Consider the following 21504-nt stretch of genomic DNA (forward strand, 5'->3'; position numbering starts at 1 on the left):
CAAAGCCCATGCTAATGCACTAATGCACAGTAGATTTAGTCTAATGCGTAATAGAATCAGAAAAAAATCATTCATCTGTACTAATGCACAGTAGCGCTGATCACCTGACACCACAGGTACTAACATACCTGTTAGTGCCCACTCACAAGTATAACTAAATGAAGGTCTATGTAGGTGCAGAAAAGCCAAAGTTTGAAGGGAATGTTCCTATTAAATGATTTATAGTGTCAGCTGAGAAGTGTTGTGGAGGATCCTTCTGAAGTGCGGACGCCCACTGAAATTTGTTGCCATTCTCTGCCTACTCTATGATGGTATGAGTGGTGGTTTTCAGTAATGGATTTATCACATCCCTTTGAGGTTAAAACGGGAGTTAAGCAAGGCTGCATTCATCATTCCAGCACTTCTCAATGTTCCTTGCCATGATGCTACATCTGACCACCAACAAGATTCCAGCCAGAATGGAGCTAAACTACCTAATGAACGGTAAACTGTTTAATTTCAGCTGACTCCGAGCCAAAGCCAAGACCACCCTGACTACAATCATTGACCTCCAGTCCACTGATGATGCTGTAGTATGTGCTCACTCAGAAGTAGACCTTCAGGCAATCGTTAATGTCTTTACCAAGGCATACAAGAAAATGGGACTGATGCTTAACATTCAGAAGACTAAGGTCCTCCACCAACATGCTCCTAAATAACAGTCCCCAGCTCCGGTAATCGAGATCCACGGTGAGACTCTGGAGACCACTGAATATTTTCTGTCCCTCAGAAGCCATCTTTCGCAGAAGGCTGACATTGATGAAGAACTCCAACATTGCCTCAAATGTGCAAGGCCACCCTTTGGACACCTGAAGAAACAAGTGTTTGAAGATCATGACATCAGATCTGAAAACTCATGGTTTATAAAGTCTTGCTGCATGGAGCTAAGACATGGGCAATGTACAGGAGATATCAAAAGTTGTTGGAGAAGTACCATCAATGCTGCCTGTGGAAGATCCTCCAACTCCACTGGGAAGACAGACACACCAATGGTTGCATCTTCCTGCAAGCAAACACCATGAGTATCAACTTCGTTGGGCCAGCCATGTCATTTGGAAGTCTGACTCCAGACTTCTGAAGCAAGTTTTATTCTCCCAGCTCTACCAAGGTGTATACTCAAGAGGAGGGCAGAGAAAGCCCTTTAGGGACATCCTCAAGGCCAACTTTAAAAAGTGCAACATCGATATCAACTCATGGGAGACTATTGCCAAGGACCGCCCCAAATGGAGGAAGAGTCTGCTTCAGTACTTTAAAACCTCACAAAAATAACAGATGACAGAAACACAGGAGCAGCAGAAACAGTGTGTTGCAAACCAAATGAAGACTCCAGCACCACATACCGCACACAGAAACTCATGTCCAAGCTGAAGTAGAGTCTGTAAGTCCCAGATAGGTCTCATCAGCCATCTTCAGGCACACAGATAAAACAGTCATGGAAGACAATCATTCTCGAATGTGAGGGATTGCTGAAGAAGTACAGTTGAGCTTCAGGGTCTGAAACATGCAAAACTGAAAATCTGCCTAAACATGGGAAACTCATCTCTCTTACACTAGTATAACAATATTGATGTCAGCAGAGTATATTCTGATTTATTCTAATCAGTATTGGGCTTATGGCCTTTAAGTTGGAGACCCAAGTGAAAAACATCAAGGAGACAGACCTGCCTGAAATTTTCATAGCTCTCTTTTATGTCATAAAAGTGAGCTTGTTTAATTGCAATGTGAAAGTCTCTCATGCTTCAGATTTTAGCTGCTGTGCATCTGGTCCAGAGAAAAACACACAACCTGTTGTGGTATAAAAGCCCCCAAAGGTCACATATGGTGGATGTGCAGCAGACCAAGCTATCCAAAGGAAAGGTCACCCTGCTTTACACAGGCCAGCTGCAGCCCCACCAGGGAACTGTGAAGTTATTCATGAGATGAAGAGTTAATTTAAATGAGGTAGTTGGCTCCAGTACACTCCAGTTCCCTGCTTAGTGTCTGGTTCTCCCCCTTCCTACTCCTGCAACAAGAAAATGTATGCAGCTTTTGTAAATTATTATAGCTACAGGACTAGAATAACTCCAGTTTGGATGGGTTATAGTGGGGAGAGGTCTGGCTCCCTTCAATTACTGGACAATTGGAGGGTAGGACAAAATCCAGCCAGACTGCTGATGCAGCAAGGGAGGGGGACTTTTTCAAAGTTTGGCTGTGCAAAATGTATTTTCTGAGTACAAGGACAGTAATCTCTCGTACTGCCTGCTGATGGAACAAAGTGCATAGGACCAGCAACCCATTACATTTGTGAATCATTAAAAAAAAAAGACTCCTTCTCTCCCCTTCTACTAGGGCATCATTCCCATGAGTCAAATTACTTTAGAAAGAATGCAAGCTTGGGTGGTTGCTTCATATGGCTACATTTGATTAGGGAAGTCCTTCTTAGAAATAGGGAGCAGCTTTTATGGCTGTTTAGCCAAGGAGATTTCATGGTTAAGCTGCAAGCCAGCAGCCACGAAGGCTGTTTTTCCCTGGCCAGAGACCTAAATGCCTAGTGAGCCAGTCACTGTATGTGCAGCGTCTCTATTACACTAAGATTAATAATTCCTCACAGCATATTTGCAGCTGGAAGTTTTATATGGATCTTTATTCAACGTGATGTGAACAGCTGCTCTTTTGCTGCACTGTCAAACCAAAGTCCAAGTTGCAGCTCAAGGAAAGTGCCACATAAAACACACTCCTGCTACTTTCTGTTCCTTCTTTCTGCTGCTCACCTGTCTTCCTCTGCTAGGCCTGTTTCTTTGGGGGTGGGAGCCATCTTATTTAATATTGGCAGAAGAACTCTAGTATTAGGACATTGGAAAGCTACACTTGCATTTTACAACAGAATTCAAGGAATCCAGGAAAAATGTGGTATAGCAAGAAAAAAAAATATTCTTGCAAGCAGCACAATATTTTTTCTTCATTTTGACTTGGCAGGGTGGTCAGGAGGTAGCATTTGTATTATGTTGTACTTAGACTGATTTAAAATTACTCTTTTTGGTTAAATATGCAAAGCAGTTGTCAGGGAAAGCTCTGCACAAATTGTCATGGCCCGAGGGTAACCTCAGCTCTGGAAGAGCAAAATGGTTTTTATTCTGAAATCAGCTTGCTTTGCTCTTTTAAGCAAGATGTGCCTCCTTTTTATTTGGCTTACACATTCACCAGAGAACACACTGTACAAGAGAGCTGAAATTATTCCTAAAATTAGAAACCCTACTTCTTCCAAAAGGCTAAATGGCAAAAAATGGTTAAGTTTTCCATTTTACACCTAATCCAAACTCTTTCACCTCCATCAACACAACTAGCTCAGGACTAGAAAGAAGCCACTGACAGGAGCACCAAGGTCTTTGCTAGAGAGCTATCACTCACCTAACTCAGCTTTCGTTGTGGGTTATCACAGCATGAGGTGGTATGGCTCTGGGCCAGGAGCAGTAAAAATAATAAATGTCATGTCAGTGGTGCAACAGTAATTTATTCACATTCACATGCAGAGGTAATACTAAAGCTTGAAAGAAGCAGCTGGAAAAAGACAGGAATTATATAAGAGCCCTCAGTCAAGTGGGCATGATAGCAGTTTGTCACTCAAGCATGGAGTTTAGGGGTCCTGTCAAAACCCCTGCAATTGTTGTGTGAGTAACAGATAACTTAGAGTGCTGTTTGTTCTTTGTGCTTGAGAAGAATATTTCATACTTCTTTCAGCTGCACACCCACATTACACTTTCCTAGCTTCAGTTTGTATTACTGCAACATGTTTTATTTGTCCTACAAAAGAGGTGCTTAATCCCCAGCCCATGGGCCAGATCTGGCCCCTGGCAGCACTCCCCTGCTGGCAAATCCAGATCTGTGGGGGATCCCCAGGCCCTGTTTGCTAGATTGGGGACCCCATCCCAGCACATGGGGCCGGGCCTATGCAGTGTGAGCCCTCAGGTGCTAGATCCCAGCATGCAGGGGCAGTGCCAGATCCTAGGCCCAATCTCAATATATAAGGGCAGCACTGGGCCCCAGGGCCCAGCTCCAGTGCCTGGGGCTGGGAGGGGGTAGTACTAAGCCCTGGGGCTTGATCCCAGCACACAGGGCTAGAAGGGGGTGGCACCAGGCCCTTGGGCCTAATCTCAGCATGAGGGAACCAGCCAAGGTGCTGTGGAGCTCTATCCAGGCACCTGGGGCCCAATCCAGCCCACAGACCAGCCCTGCTCTACTCATATGGCCTGCTGGGCCAAGAACTTGAGTACTGCTGGCTTACATATAAAGACCATTTGCTACTTCAGGATGCTACTTTTCATGTACACAGGGATACTTCTCAGCAAGAGTATGCTTATCTGTTGGATCTCCGAGGAACTCTCAGACATTATTCTTGGCCTAATATATGCTGAATATTTTAAGCTTTGCTTCCTTTCCAATCATCTCCCTTGACCAAGAGCCCAGTACCTGTGATTAGCATAGGTCACTGAAGTGGGTTCAAATGGGAAAAGGGCTAGAGATGGAATAGCTAGAACTTCGTCTTCCTTTCCTTACCAGTGCTGTGGGGCTTCCAGGCACTTTATAAAGTGCATCTGTGTTTACAAGAATGTCCTAGCACCAGAGCTTGAGTAAAGTTAAAGAATGGATGGGTAGAAAGAAATTTATTTTGATGGGCAGGGAGGTCTTTTAATGGTCTTTTAATGTATTCATAGTCAGGGGTTCTCTGTGTATTTCAAAAAGAGGTGGTTTATCCTAGATCCGTGGACAGATTTGCTTTATGCATTTCTTTTTTACGTATGGGTAAACTGAGGCATAGCTGTTAAGTGATGTACTTAGGGTCACACAGAGCACATAGAAATAGATCCCCAGGTTTCCTGAATCCAATGCCTGTTGTCTTTTTATCACATGAAAGTAATCACCCACAAGACCAACCTTCCCAGCCTCATTCCATTTTAAGAATATGACTTAATTGGAATAAGTTCCATATTACGTTTAGGTGTTAATTAAATTCAAATTTCTGTCCCCGAAAGGCTGATTGATGAACCTGTTGTAATACATGGATTATATATATTTAATATAATAAATATTTATATATATATTTATTATATAAAATAAATTTTATTCATTTTATTACTGTTAATTTCTAAACTTGAGTCTGAACTGTTTGCAGAGTAACTACAGTTTAAGTAGCTTGGTCCTGAGTTTTTATTTTACATTCTCAGCACTGAAAAGCTCTTTGATATGTTTGAAAGTTTTTATGAAGTCACATATTGGGTCAATATTTTTAAACCTATTTGTCTTATTTTATTGTTCATCATATGAAGTTACTATAAAAAAGACATAATAACTGAATGAGGTTGCAGGAAAGCTGTTATTGTACACGCTTCAGGGTGCAGCAACTTAAATAGATGTGTGACATTTACTTTATAGATCTTATATTTTATTCCCTTGTTTACTTTTTGCAAACATGTGGCCACAAATAGCCTATCTAGAATTTCTGCCTTTAGTTGATGGCCAAAATAGATGCACATCAGAGTTTTTGGTCTTACTTATTATCTTCCCCAGGCTGTGAAACCTTAACTCTAGCTAAGTACCCCGTTGCTCCTTGGGTAGCCCTTATGATTTCAGTGGGACAGGTTGAAAAGTAAGGCATTTTTCAGAGTGGGTAAGGGTATTGCAATCTGACCTGGAAATGAAACAATGGATGCAGTGCATATTGCTTTAATGGGTTTATTTAGATGCTTTGTGTACAAGCTGCCTAAAGAATACAGGCAACCCCCACTTAGATGGTTCCTGAAAAACCAAGCGCTAAGCGAAATGAGCATTAAGCAAAACCAAAAGTATTTGACAAAGATGGCAACCACAATTGTTTTTAATGAGCCAAGATGGCAACCGTGAGTGTTATAATGAAACTCGCTGAGCGCGAAGTGAAATCAGGTATCAATTTAAAATGAGCGTTATAGTGAAATAGTGCTAAGTGAAACAGCGGTAAACAGGGATTGCCTGTAATGTCTTTTTAGCCTCATTGAGTGTTTGCATGTGCATTAGTCAACAGAATGTTTTATGTGGATATTTATGCCACTATAGTAAAGTATACACCACTTTGTAGCTTAGGGGATCTTGGGCGAGTTGTATTAAGAACTGGGTCCTGCTCATTGAAGTCAATGGGAGTTTTGCCCTTGACTTCACTGGGAATAAAATCAGGCCTTAAGTCATCATCTATCCTCATTCATTATTTCTTTCAAAATTAAATTTAAAGTGTTCTGCATGCATGATGTACGAATGCTTGAGTGAACTTTCAGTTATTGCATCCTGTGGAAAATACGTATATGGTGATTTCTGGAATTTACTCCCATATTTATGGTCTGATTTTTAAAGCCACAAGAGCATATATATTAAGAATTTGCTATGTTGAATAGCATACTCTGCTTTTTCTTTAGTTATTCTTTCAGTAGATTATGTGGACATTTTAACTTGTTTCTGGCTACATTGTCTTTCATATGCTTTGATATGGGATCTTTCTTGAAGTTAAGTTGAGGAAGCCTTTTTAAGCACAGAGGGCTAATTGTTTTGACAGGTAGTTTTCTAAGCATTTTGACAGATATTTTAACATGCCAAAGCATAAAAAGCTTGGAAGGAAACATGAAAAATATTTGAACTGCCCTGGTTAAAATAAACATTTTGGTTTAAATAATAGAAGTTTACCTCCCAATCTTTGAAATGGTTGCTTGTGCTGAAATTGTGCTTGATGTGTTAGGATGGGACACTGAAGTCCACAATTCATTGCATGTGAATCACAGAATTTTACTGAGAATTTGTTAAATGTTCACATTAAAATAACCTGTGCACTAATCCTGCGTGTAATATTCCTAATACCATTGTTCTCTCTCTTCTTCACTTTGCTAATTGTATTTTATAAATTTGAGGTGGTTCCAGATAGGACCCAAAGGTTGGACCCAGATAGGAATGCCCCAAGTTACTGTACACTAACTTCCGGCAATTTGATTTGGCTCTATTGCCATTGTAAATACTTCACGATGATCCCTCTCTGTGATTCTCCTCATGCTTCCCTAGCTGCTACAGTAATGTTTATTTGTGTTTAGAAAACTCTGGTGACTGCATTTGCTAGGGTATTAGCACTATTCCTTTGTATGTAGGACACCAACAGTGGACAAGCTGGGATTTACTTTGGCAGCCTATCTGTCATGATGAATAGCAGTTTCTTGGTGAAAATCAAGAGGTCTTAGTGGGAGTAGATGTGAAAGAGATCATTGCAAGGATCGGGAATTCCAGAGAAACCCTACTTCAGACAAAATTACAATGATAATCCTATCAAAGTAAATTGCCAACCAGAACTTTCTGTTTCTCTCTCTTGCTCAAAATTACATAACGCTTAAGGGGGTTAATTCTGATCAGATTCATACTGATGTAAATTAGGTGCAAGTCCACTGATCTCAGCTGAGTTACATTAGTGGACAGCTGGGGTAGATGGGATCAGAACCAGATTCAGTTTCTCTATTTTTAACTTCCAAGACTATTTAATATGTATTATAAAATAGCACTAAAAATGTACAGTGCAAATTAGATGTCAAGACGACAGCTGAATATAACCTACTTTCACTTGAAAACCAAAAACTGACCACAAAGATCTGTATCTGTTATCTTGCTAAGTCTTGAATGTATCTTTTAGAGCATGTTAAAACAAGGTCTGAGAGGCCAGAGTGCACAGAATGCTCAGGTTTTTTTGAAGAAAGTAACCCCCGCCCTCCCCCCCCCCCCCCCCCAAAAAAAGTCCTCTCCAAAAATAGCGTATCCCCAAGCCTTATTTGCAGCAAATCCCCTTTCCACTGCTGTGGCCAGGCCCTTTAATAGCTTTTATTCTAGGCATTGCCAAATAAAGTGTGATCTTAGGAAAGCAAAACTTTTCTTATGAAGAATGTAGTCAAGAGCAGCCCTTGTTACCAGTGCTCGGCTTGGAGATATTAAGAGAGGAGCTTCAGCTTTGGGACCGTGTTACAGAGAGAAAAAGATAAAAATAGGGTGTCTGACGCATGTATCCCATGCTGCAAGCCAGGAAACAGAATCTTTATAACCAAATACAGTATTCTAGAACATGCATGGAAAATATGCACGTATGTGTGTGTGTGTGTAAAATTTTTTCCTAACCAATTGGAATGCTCATTCCCCTTTTCCCCCCTTGCCATTTTACATCCATCGAACTCAATATTTCCTTACCTGCTTACAAATGTAAAAGCTCAAAGACACTGTTCCAGCTCTGCTTTCACTACTCACCCAGTCTTCTCCTTGTCTTGCTGCACGATATGACAGTAACACAACACTTGAGTAGCTGGAGAGAGCAGCAGAATATTCTTTCTAGGACTGCCTAACAATGAGAAAAATCTAGTCCATTCTTAAGACATCTGGTATGTGCCAGATATTCATCGAGTCCAGATCCATCTGTCTCAGCTATCCATAGTGGGTGCCTGATCTAAAATTAGACATGCACAGTATGTGTCCCTTTAAATGTTAATCCTTGCATCATATTTTATTGCTTCTGTTGGCATAGGAGATTGTGTGACATAATATAAAGTAAATAATATGATGCAATGGATAAAACTTCAAGAGAATCACATATTTGAGATGAGATGCCTCCTGCTAAAAGCTAGATCCTGCAGTAGTTACCCAAACAAAAAACTCCCATTAAAGTTAACACATTATATCACTGGGAATTTTGTCTGTGTAGGGATTGCAGGGTATCTCTATATTGATTAGTGAGTAACCTGTCTGAATTATTTATTTATTTTGTCTGGAGTGTAAGTGAGCAGTTGATCATGCAATGTATTTCTCAGCTCTTGAATGCCACAGTGCTTACTGAATAGCCTAAATAATACCTATTACAAATTCAGAACCAAATAATGAATAGAGCTTAGACATCAGATGGAAGCAGTTGTTAGATAAGAGCATTTTGGTCTTGCGGGAATGAAGCATTCAACACTCATGACCTGGGTTCTAACAATCATGGGTTTGGCTTAAAAATCATGAGTGTTTAACAAATAATGCATTTTGCATCTTTCTATTGATATGCTGGTTTTTTAACCTTTTCAGGAATTAACATTTTCTAGTTTCTTTTCCATAAACAAGTTAGCTAGGAACTCAGTTTTATTAGTAGTAGAAAGCTGAGTTTCTGAAGTATCCATGTGAGTCTTGGAGCTGGAGCTATTAAGGAAGAACAAATATTAAAAGACAAGACTTAGGAGGAAGTTAAAGGAGTTGGCAACACCAGAGTCTTGATTTAAAAATAAAATATTATAATAGAAGAATATGATATGAGTCTAACATTTCTTCAAGTCCTTGTGGCATGATTCAGCAAAACATAAAGGTCATTAAGTACAGTACATGCTTATTTCTTCACTCAGTCTATATTAATCTAAAAACTTAACAGGCCTCTGAATTCAGTGTGTTTATTTTAGTTTTTCCTTGTCCAGTAATAGTGAAACTGAGCTGGAAAAGTGACTCTGTAAAAGTGACGTTGCAGAGTAATATCATCTTTTTTTTTTTCTCTCAAGAACTTCCAGGTAAGTTTTAGTCAATTTAAACCCCAGTAATGTTGCTGGCTACACTGCCTATTTCCCTAAGAGCTGAAAATCTAGCTGAGTTCTTTCTGTCTGGTGCACCATCACCAGGTCCAGCTCTTACATCATCACTCAGGTTCCACGACTGGAAATATTGATGAGGCACGAGGCAAAATAGAATCCAAGTTACTCCGCAACAGCATTACTGAGTCTTCAGTGGTACCTTTTCCACATGGTCACAACTTGTGCTATAATTGCCTTTTAGCTGCTTAGACTGTAGCTAATTTCTTTTGCTTTTCAGACATTAAGAAGCACATTTTCATATACAGTGCAAATGTATATACCTGTATCAAGACCTTGTCATTGCTGTTTAGTAAGAGCCAAGTATGATACTTTTACTAGGTGTTTAAAATGGACTGTGTGTAATAAAGAAAATGTTAGTAGCTACATGCAAGATCAACAGCAGGAGCTGAAAATGCAGAAAAAACATAAAGAAGTCCCTTATAAACCTGAAGAGATACTTGTGATAATAACATATTTTAAGGGCATTCACATTTTGATGGGCAAGTTATTAAAAGTAATATAGAAACATGAAAAATATGCAGTCAAGCAGACAGGGGGCTTAGAATTGCTATAATATAACAAAATGCATTTTTACTGCCGATTTTCTTTAAATGGTGGTACCAATACCTACTGGCAAAAATCATCTTTTGTTAAAACCTTTCACTGAAATCTTGAAAATGTAGCTTTTTACATATACTCAGAAAGCAAATTCAAAAGTCTCAATGAAAGTTTCAGATTCAGTAGGAAATAAGTCTTTTCCCTGCAGCTTGTGGCTGTTGAAGACTTGAAGTCATTAATTGAACTTAAGGATACAGACCATGGTACATGTTTAAAGTCAACACGCAGACTTAGGTCTTCTTTTATCTTATAAGAGTATTAACGTCAGCTTGGTGTCATATCCTGGGGGAAGAGGGGCTTCCAAAAATTAATTAAAATTATTGTAGTACTCTCAACTTCTGCTATAATGAGCCACATTTGCTTGCATGAAACCAAATGGTCATGGGCTATCACTCCATGTAAAATTATAAAATGAACCGATCTAGCAAGTTCATGAAAACCTGAGAGCAGAATGAAAACTTTACAAGTAGTACCATTTTATAATGGGCAACATTAATGTAAGGAAGTCAGGACATAAGGAAACATAGGACTTTAAGGAGCTACCTGGACAATTGAATCTACTCCAGGGGTAGGCAAAATGCAGCCCAGGGGCCGAATGTGGCCCACCAGGCCATTCTATCCAGCCTGCGGAGCCCCTAAAAATTTAGAAAATTAATATTTATCTGCCCTGGGCTGCCTGTCATGAGGCCCTCTATGGCTTGTCAAAACTCAGTAAATGGCCCTCTGCCCAAAATAATTGCCTGTCCTTGATCTACTCCCATATGTTCACAGGTAACCATTTGTTCAAAGAATCCACAGGAGAGTCTATTCTGACCTCTCTTACACAACATAGGCCCAAAGGAGAATTTCTTCAATGGACCACAGCTAAAGAGTAGAGGAGGCAAAACCACCAACAATGTCTCTAACATTAAAATTGAACATACTTAAATTCCAGATGAAATCCGTGTATACAATATCCCAACGTTGCAGATTTTGTTGGGGGGGGATGGGACAGGGGACTTCTATAGGAATGTAGCTGAATCTCTTTCAGTCTTCTACCTCAAAATGCATGCATTAATTAGGCAAACAAAAATTGTGTTCATCCATTTAGCCAATTTCCTGTCATCTGCAGTGAACAGTATCTGAGGATTCAAAGGAAGATGAACAAAACCACGGTATACCAGGCAACTCACGTAATACTCCCTACGGGCACATCCACACATGCAGGAGCATGCACTTGCAGCAGCAAAAATAGTAGCAGCGCAAATTTTTGCTGCTGTGCACACCCCTGCACATGCAGTTGATGTGGGGCAAACTTCCATTTCCCTGCTTCTCCCGGCTCCTGCGATACTGGGGGAGTCAGGGGACAACTAGAGGAGGGGAGATGCTCTGGCCAGCAGCCAGAGTGTCTCCCTGGAGGACCAAGCTTCCATGTCTGCCAGTGCATGCTCCTGTGGCATAAGCTGCGCTGCTTTTTTTGCGGTGTTTTTTTGCTACTGGGATTTCCCAGTAGCAAATTTTGTCCCAGGCTGCATATTTGCAGCTCAGGGCACATTTAAACATGCCAGGTGTGTGGTTTATGGTGCTGCAAAGACATTTGTGGTGCCGAAAAAACGCACATGCCTGCACGTCTGGATCCAACTTCTGCGTGCACATTTTCTTCCTGACTAATGTTGTAACCATCTTAGGACCTGAAGCATGAACTAATAGAGTTGACAACCCAGTCAGCTGGCCAGTCAAATATTGTCAATTGACGGGTCAATTGACCGCATATTTTTGACTGGTCAAAGGGTATAGCAATTTTACAAAAAACTACATTTTTTGTAGTTTTCATGACAGAAATATGATTTTTATTTTTTTTTGACAAATTTCTTAATGGAAAAATTGTGCTTTTTGGTGTATTAATTGGATCTATTGGCAATTTTTTACCAATTTGTAACTGGTCAATTGACTGAACTTTATTTGACTGGTCAAATACCCAACCCCTTGAACTAATAATATAATTGTTATTATAATATCATCATTATATAAATATGTATGTCCACTGGAGGTCTGCATGGAATATCTTGTGTTCCTACAAGAGGAGTTAACAGACTCTGATATGCAGCCTTTCTAGCTAGGGTGAAGCTGGAGATGTCCCAACGTGTATCAGTAAAAATTAAAGAACCAGGCTACTATACCTCATAACACCTCCCAATATAAAAGAGTCATTGTTAGATTGATTCTGTAGTAGCAAAGCAGTGATTACACCACACTAAATCTTAATCTTCCTCTCTAAAAGAATTGAAGTATCACTCCTGGAATGGCACCTGCCCAGTCATCATTTAGGAATCTGGTGTTTGTATGTGTGTTCTCCTGGATTTTGTGATGTCTCAAGAATCAGTTTTCTGGGGCAAAAAAGCTGGTGATCTGTTTTCAAAGTTATCTGGGCACATGTTGCATCCGCAGGTATATTCACTAAAATTATTCTCATTCATTAAATAACAACTTCTGGCACCTGGGCAACTCAGCTGTTATTAGAGGAAACTAAACAAATATGCCTGGTGCACAGTTGTGTAGCTTATGAAATAGTGGAAAACTCTCCTGATAGGCTCCTGCATACCTGTTAGAGTCTCTCTGGTATAGGGATGAGTTCAGCAGCCAAAGAGTAAAGTGGTTTTTTTTTTATAATTTTTCTGTGTCTGACAGTAATGGGCTAATTAGGATGCATCTTGGCTTTGAGACAAAGATTGGGTCTAAGCTGCACTCAGTGGTGGAACCGCAGCACAGGCAGGTATAATGAAGCCAGATTCAATGTCACAAGCTCAGGTAGTGACAGTAGACAAAAAGCAGTGACAATAGGCTTTAAAGTCCTAGGTACAAACACTAATGGCGAGGCTAGCCTGCACTAACATCTACTGACTGTTTCAGTAGTGTCAGTGCTATCAGTACTAAAGGTGAAAGCTATCTCAGGTATGTCTGCACATGCTATAGTCATACCTTTGACTACATAGCCTACAACACAAAGAGGAGAAAACCAATGAAGCCCTTTGTGACTGACTAGCTCACATTTTGCATGCAACACTGGACTTAGTTTGGCACAGCATTAGTGATATGAGTCATCACCAATTCCCCCTTCCTCCTGTCTGCCAATTGTAGCCAGACACCAGAGCAGACTTAACCAATTAGGAGACTTCCTCCTACTATGTGCCCTTCTAACACCTTCATTAGTTGCCTGGATTTTCAAGGCTCATGAATGCTGCATATTACTGCAGCCAAAATTCTGACCTCAGACCCTCATAATCTGAAGGTGACGGATCCACTAGGTGAGCCAACACAGCAGTTGTCAAACTAAGTTTGTATCCCATTAAAGTCACTCTTTGCAAGTCAGAATCTACAATATTCTCATTTAGTTTGCATTTAAATAAAAACATTTACCCAGGTATCATGAATAGAACTGATGTTAGTGATATCAAACTATTGGAGCTGATAGCCTAGTAGTACTAGCGATAGCCTAATAGCCAATAGCTTAATGTAATGCTGCTACAGAATTAATACAAAGTTTTATCTGTCTAATTTAGGGTCATACATCCATGCTGGTAGATCAAATGTTGATGTCTCTTACACCAATATAAATCCAGAGTGATTCTATCAGTGCAGTAACATTGCTAATCTAGTCGCAGCAGAATAAGTGAGGCTAGATTTACTGGGCCAATTCTTGTGTCTCACCAACAGATATCAGAAATGAGTCTGCGGACAAGATTGGGGTTATGATACCATGGATAAAACTTGACTTCAGCCCAGTGACCTTAGTGGGATTTGTGTGCAGTTTTCCAAGAATTCTACAAACTTTATGAATGATTGTGTATATAGAATATATTCCCAATCTATCCTGGTCAGCATTTGGCAGCATAGAATTGATCAAGAAAAAGTGACCTAACCAGCAGCTTGCTAGTGCTGCCAGGGCAATACAGGGAATTCAGGGATGAGCTGTAATTTCAAGTCCATTGGTTTTGTTGCCTTCAGTTTGCTGGGGGAACATTGACTCCATTGTATTTCACAGAATGCTGTTACAGAATTAATACAAAGTTAGTGAATGCCTGCAGCAAAACTGTTCAAAGGCTAGCTCAAACTAAAGTGCCTAAGGTCATTTAGAATAATGAGACGTTTTCTAAGTGTACCTTTTTATTGTACCAATATTACATTACAGGAAAAAGGGGGGCTTAACACTTAGCACCTGTCACAAGTTTTCTCCTTGAATTAGACTCTCTTGCTTATAAAAATTTAATTGATTCCTAGCAGTTTATGTGTATGGTGCTTAGTAGGAGTTTTCTGTTCTCTTGCCAGCTACATGGTTACTTAGAAAGTGAGCCGCTCACGCTACAGCTGTTCATTGGGACTGCAGACGACCGCCTGCTGCGACCCCATGCCTTCTACCAGGTTCATCGAATCACAGGGAAGACTGTTTCTACCACCAGCCAAGAAACAATACTTTCCAACACCAAAGTCTTGGAAATTCCACTCATGCAAGAAAACAACATGAGAGCAATGTAAGAACCAAACACTGAACCCGACTGTCTAGCAGTTTCTTTCCAGTCTGCTCACTAGGATTTTTCTTTTCATTCTTTCTTTCTTTCTTTTTTTGACTTTATGCTGCATTTTTCTCTTTTTTCTGCTCAATCCTAGAAATAATCCATCTTCCTAGCAGGTTTCTAAAGGTTTGGTAGAACAAACTGCCCCTAATCGGTTTAATGCCTAAATAAACTTTGCAAATATTTATGACAACTGATTAGTTTCATTCTAGAGTTTCAGCCAGTGTGCTTATTTGCCATTTAAAATAAGTAGCTCAGTTACCAAGCTGTAAATATCTCCTACCTCAGCTCCTGCATTTAGTTCCTAAACATGACACCTATTTACTTCTGTATGCAGAACTACAAGGAACAGAGCTTGTTAAAACTCATCTCTGGTTTAGGAGAAGAAGAGAGATCTTGCAAAAAGTTTTTTTTTTCCAAATAATCCAGCTGTCAGTGTAAAAAGCAGAACATCTCTTATTCATTAGAGAGAACTGTTATTGTCTTGCAATTACACTGTTGGAATGGAGACAATAACATGTCAGATTAGAAACCAAACAATTAGAAATAAAAGTGGCAAGGATGATATTGAGAGACAAATGCAAGGTATTCTGATGATGATAGTTGCTAAGGGTAAAGGTCAGACCTCTGCAGTGTGGAGGCATCAAGCCCTATGCACCATTTAATTCCCAAATTAGAGTTCAAGTGAGATTTTAATTGTGCACTGGTCCTCTGCACACAAGTGTACTTCATGCTCGCACAATATGTAGAAAGTAACTTTCATCCTAATGCACATAGCTTATCTGAGGCCTGCCATATCATCCAAGTCACTGCATTAGTCTTAAGTGGTGCAGAGAACCCGACTAAGTGAATGTCTGTATGCATGTATGCAGTGTAATTTTGGCCACACTGAAACGGAAGTCCAGTTAGCACACTCAGTGACTTCAGCAGAGCCCAAATTTCACCTACAACATTCATATACTTAACAAAATAACTAATTAACCTAAGTAACTAAGTAACCTAACTAAGAAGTATGAAGTAACCCTGTTTTGAAGCTAAAAAGATGCAGACTAAATCTGTAACTCCATGTTTACCTCTTTCTTTTGCAGTTATTAGAAGCACAGTTATTAGAAATCACTTTGCATTGAATTGTACAATATTCTGAAATGCACCACATACATACAGCAGCCAGAGTGAGGTTTATGACTGGTGTAGTCGAGACCAGGATGATTACACTAAAGATTCAGGGTTCTTGCCTTTCATTTTATTTTATAGCACAATTGCCTTGCAAAATGGTCAGATTCTCTGCTGTTGTAAATTGGCACATCTCCATTGAGCTTAATGATGCTGCACCAATTTATGTCAGCAGAGTATTAATTTGGCCCTTGGTTTGCCCAGGTCAAGTCCATTTTTGGCCAGCTGGGAGCATTTTTAATTTTTCTCTCTCTGTCATCATTATCATAAAGGTGGCTGAACATATATGGCGTCAGAACTAAGACATTTCTCCAGCACGTTAGCAAGGCTATAGTAGAACTCCACCACTTGGCACCCATACAGCTCTATATTGCTATAGCTCAGAGTCCCAGACTTCCTTTGTAGAACATTAACAAAGCATGTAAGGGTGAGCACAAGGCTTTTCTCACTTTCATTTGTTCAAGTAGGCCTCAATTCTGCAAAACATTTGCTTGAATCATCCTATTTGCCTTTACCAAAGCACTTGAGCAGTAACTTTTGAGTATACAAATAGTCCCCTTGACTTCAAATGGGTATTCAGATGCTTAAACTTAAGCATGAGTTTAAGTACTTTGCTGTATTAGGATCTTAAATTGGAAGCTTAAGTAACTGTGGGTAAAGTCCTTTGTCTGCTTTTTAATAATAAAAAGATAACATGCATTACAGTAGAAATGCACTATGTATTTCTTTGTATTATGTCAATTATTATACTGGATTTTGATGTTCCCTTGAATATCATATATCTCTTAGGACTTCTTATGTAAATATATATTGTTAAGAGCTTCTAATTTGTTCATTAGTGACACAGCATCTTTTGAGCTTGTCAGTGATGGCCTTTCTTACTATGAAACCTATTAATCTAACAAGTAGTAAAAGCACAATATTGGGGAATCTTCCACAGTCCTCATTTGCAAAGCATACTATTAAAGAGGAATGTTTTAGTTTTGTTTGGTTCAGAAGTGATACAAGAGGTCTGGAAGGAGAAAATGAAACAGTTTAATGTATTTACATGCTTACTGACTTATTTTATTTTTCACGTGTATAAAATTATACTGTGCATATCCAGTATAATAAAAGGCATGTTAGACATTAATATTTAAAAAGGAATTGACATAAAATAATACAATAATAAGATCCAAAATTTAAGTAGTTCTGCATTTTTAATGTATTTTTAGTGTTTTTCTTATTAGTACTATGAACTAATATTCTGCGATGTTTAATTTTGTTTTGGCAGAAAGTCCAGCCAGTAGACTTATCTATAAAACAAAAAAAAAAAAAGCCAGAAATCACAATATATGACTTGCCTAATTAAAACAAAATATTTTCTTCATCTTCAAAAACTTACACTTGATTTAAACTGCACTGTTTCAATTCAAAATTCTGTTTTTAGAATTTCTCTGTTAACGGTTTTTAAAAAGGTTTTGTAAAAAATGCTTTGAAATTCTGATCCTCTGTTAATTCTTCAAGAAGCACATAGCTCTATAGGAAGTATTTTCAGAATCAACTTTTAAAATCATGCATGGAAACTAGGAATGATTCTTAACTAAAGTGCTAGTAATGGGAATGATTAGAAATGTTTAAATACAATGATGATGAACTCCTGTTTGTTCCTTGTTATGTTACTTTGCTCACCACTGTAATAGTCTTTAAATATATCAACCAAGAAATAATTAATATTTCTTTGTGCATTGGGTCAGTAGTGCAAAGCTTCTATACCTACTGTATATTTTTGTCTTCTCAAAGAGATGCCTACAGAGAACTTTACAAATCCTACTGCATGTAGCACTTATTCTTGTGAGTAGCCCCAGTGGAGCCACTCATGGTAAGACTTAAGCCAAGGGATGTATGCAAGTCTAATCTTATTAATTGGCACTGCTTGAAAACTCCTGTGTAGTGCTAATATTTGTCCCAAAGTTCCCTTGAGGTCTCTGGGAGGAGGCTTAGGTTTAAAAAAATAAACAGGGGAAAGAGGATAGAAACTTTGCACTTGCATCTGAACTCTGAAAAGATTTAGTTGAACTGCTCTGTATTTTATTTTGAACAGCATTGATTGTGCCGGAATATTAAAACTTAGAAATTCAGACATTGAACTACGAAAAGGAGAAACAGACATCGGAAGGAAGAATACACGAGTGCGGCTGGTCTTCCGAGTTCATATCCCGCAAGCCAATGGGAGAACTCTTTCTCTGCAAGTAGCGTCCAATCCTATTGAGTGTTGTAAGTAGTAACAGACCTATTACTCTTGCCAGGTCTTGTACAGCCAGTTGCCTGACATGGAGCTTTTACTGTCTGCATGTTAAATTTTGTTTTATTGCATTTGTCCATTGTCTGGTTCTTATGGTACTCGTCAAAAATATGTGTGTTTCCTTGGCAAAACAATATTTGGTCTGCTGTGTTAAGTTGGTATTTGATCCACAAGTGACCTAGGCAAGGTCCTTTATGCTAAGGCCCTTTCTCAGGGTAACTGCTGTAAAAAAGTTTTGGAGAGCTCCTATCTGGCCACGTCTCCATCCCTCCCTTCTCCCACAACTCCTCCTCTTACCAAAAAAAATGCCTGTTTGATAATTTGATGAGAAGCTAGCTAGATATTAAAAATGGCTGCAATAATGAAAGTTTGTTGCAGTTCTGTGAACTGGGGTTCAGCCTTGGGGTCTTTTAGATAGAATAAGCTACACTTTATAAGCCTCTCAGATTTACTAATGGATGCATTTTCCATCCATTGAAACTCCCATTTCATTCTTGTTCTCCGAATCTTTTAAACACGGGAACAGCCTTTTGCTTTGTTTGGCTTTGCAGTTCTCATCTAGCTGCTGAAAGTCAAGTTTCATTCTAACTCCCATTGTTTCTACTTCTGGGTGGAACTTGCAAAGCTTTTGGAGGTTGCGTTGGATTCAGCCTGTCAGCCAAAAATTTAGACACTTATTCTAACAAACTAAACTTGCACAAGATCTGTTCCCATGGCCCTTTGTTGTCTACATCCTGTTGTCTCTGTGGAGACAGCAAAACAATTCAAAATCAGGTCATCTTTGGGTCTCACCCTCCTTTTCAGATCATCTCAGGGTCTCACCCACAGCCTCCTTTACAACAAGGCTCTGTGATTTACACCATCTGTCTGCCACAGCGTCAACTCTTGGTGGTGTCAGAACCTGCCACTACTCTGTGCCACCTCCAGGAAAGATGCTGGAGCTTTTAAGAGCACACTACCCTTTGGAGGTGCAGACAGAAGTGACGATTTTCTCCTGGCCACAGAAAGGAGTTGATAGCTGTGACCAAACACAAGTGCACAGCTGCAAACAGCTTCAAAAATGGTCAATTGGGTGAAAATCTGACTCCTCATTGCATGAGGTATCAGATAAAGACGTCACAAAATGTGGTGCCTTTTGTAATTTGTGTCTACTGAGCTCCCAGCCTGTCACTGTTTTCAGAATGGGAGGGGGAAAAGGGAGCAGAGGGAGTTCAGTCTGGGGGGGTTTCAGCCCTTCCTAGAGGGTGGGGCAGGTGTACTGCAGCTCCCCCCTCCCCCCAAGGTGGGGAGCACTCCAATTCACCAACCTCACCCGTCAGCACCAGCCAGGGAGCCCCAAGAATGAGCTCCCTCTGCTGCCTTCCCCCCTCCCATTCTGAAAACAGTGAGCATTGGCAGAGAGCCTGGCCATTGCTATGGGAACCTAGCTACAGGCTCCCAGCCCCAGCTAGATTCTCCTCTACCTAGTGAACTTGTGTTTGGTCTGAGGCAATGCTGTAACTCAGAACGCTTTGTAAAAACTTGTTCTGAGTTACAGCTGAAAGCTGTACTTCTGTCTGCACCCTGGATGCTCGTACAAGAAAAGCCTCAGTAAAGGGGATCTCCACTACATGGAACGAGCGTGCTCTATCAGACCCTAAGGTCAGATCCCCTTTTTCCTACAGTATAGACTCTTTCCTCCCCTACCGGATTTCATTTAAGAAAGTGTGACTTTTTTCCTAGGCAAAGGATAGGCTGTCCTGTCTATGAAGAGTAGCAGTTGTTTTACTACTAAGAGCTAGCTTGGCACAAATTGGCATAGTCCATGCAATCTATCAACATCCCAAACATTTTTAAACTCTGTCCCCATTTTGGGATTGTTTAAGATTAAATTTGTGAAGGGAGAAATTCTAGAATAAAATGCACATTGTATAACACGAGCAGTTACAACCTGCTTCTGCTCCAGTTAGTCATTGAGAATTCTGCAGTTGGCATCAATGGTAGTAAGATCATGTGGTAATGCAAGTTTAGGAAGTGCATACCCTGAACCACTCCTATGTGAAAGCATGCCAGATTAATATACCAATAAAAATGAAGCTGGGTAGATCCATGTGTCATGTGAGTCAGAGGATGCAGTTGGAGGGACTGTGGACTGAGCAAAAGTGTACTGTATTATCTGCTCCCATCACCCTCCAAAAAAAAAATCTTTAATTTTGACCAGCAACTGAGAAAAGTTTAAATGTTATTTCAAGTACAGAATCTGGACTAAGTGTAGGTGCCAAAACTCCATACATCTCTTTGTACATGTGACACCAGAAGGACCCATGTAAGCCAGATAAAATATCACATTATCCCTTGAAGTACAGACATGCTAGATGAATACCTCTGTCAAGAATGATAAAACGTGTGCCAGAAGGATGTAAGATACTGTGTGCATGGTCCACATGCATCTTGGCACTCAGAACTTAATGAAAACATTAAACATGAAAATGCAGGTCTCTGGGCTGTGACTGTTACTGGGTTACTGCGCCCATGACTACAGTGAGACATTCTACAGAATTTCAGTCCCTATATTCGAGACTTGTACATGTACAAATTGTCATATATACACTTTTGGCAGATACACAATCAAATATTGCTTTATGTTTTGAATGGGGAAATTCCTTTTTAAACTAAACACACATTTTTAAGTACTACAGAACAAACTAGCTATTGAAACAGCAGGTTATGATACTTTTGAATTCAAAGTATTATATATAATAGCAAGATGTATAATTAAGGCACTTAAAACCAACTGGGTACTGAGTTCCTGAAGATCTCCTGACCTTTCTGTGATTTCTATAACAAATTCAGTTTGTCTAATGAGACTAAATGTTGGGTCACTTACTAAGAAATGTTATTTATTTTTGTGTATGTATTTGTGGTTATTTCCCTCCCCCCCCTCTCTATAACTTGCTAGCCCAAAGATCTGCCCAAGAACTGCCTCTGGTGGAAAAGCAAAGTACCGACAGCTTTCCTGTGATTGGAGGGAAAAAAATGATACTTTCTGGCCATAACTTTCTGCAAGACTCCAAAGTCATCTTTGTGGAGAAAGCACCAGGTATTGTCTTTGAAATTAGATTAAGTCTGATTTTTAAATCCAAGTGATTTTTCTTTACTAAATTGTGATTATGTGATGTGTTATCACTTTCTTTCTGCACATAAAGTTTTTCACGTTACTGGGCGGATCTGCTCAGGTGATCTCAGC

General features: G+C 39.7%; 1 protein-coding gene across 4 annotated transcripts in view; it reads left to right on the forward strand.

The window, feature by feature from the left end:
* Positions 1 to 21504, forward strand: part of NFATC1 (nuclear factor of activated T cells 1) — a 152062-nt gene that overhangs the window by 46302 nt on the left and 84256 nt on the right. For all 4 annotated transcript variants that reach the window (XM_059724302.1, XM_019490597.2, XM_006258250.4 and 1 more), the window contains exons 4-6: positions 14577 to 14779; positions 18078 to 18250; positions 21217 to 21357. In XM_059724302.1, coding sequence (XP_059580285.1) covers positions 14577 to 14779; positions 18078 to 18250; positions 21217 to 21357 — 517 coding nt within the window. The remainder of the gene's footprint in view (positions 1 to 14576; positions 14780 to 18077; positions 18251 to 21216; positions 21358 to 21504) is intronic.

This window comes from Alligator mississippiensis, chromosome 3 (genome assembly GCF_030867095.1).
Source record: "Alligator mississippiensis isolate rAllMis1 chromosome 3, rAllMis1, whole genome shotgun sequence".
Taxonomy (NCBI): Eukaryota; Metazoa; Chordata; order Crocodylia; family Alligatoridae; genus Alligator; species Alligator mississippiensis.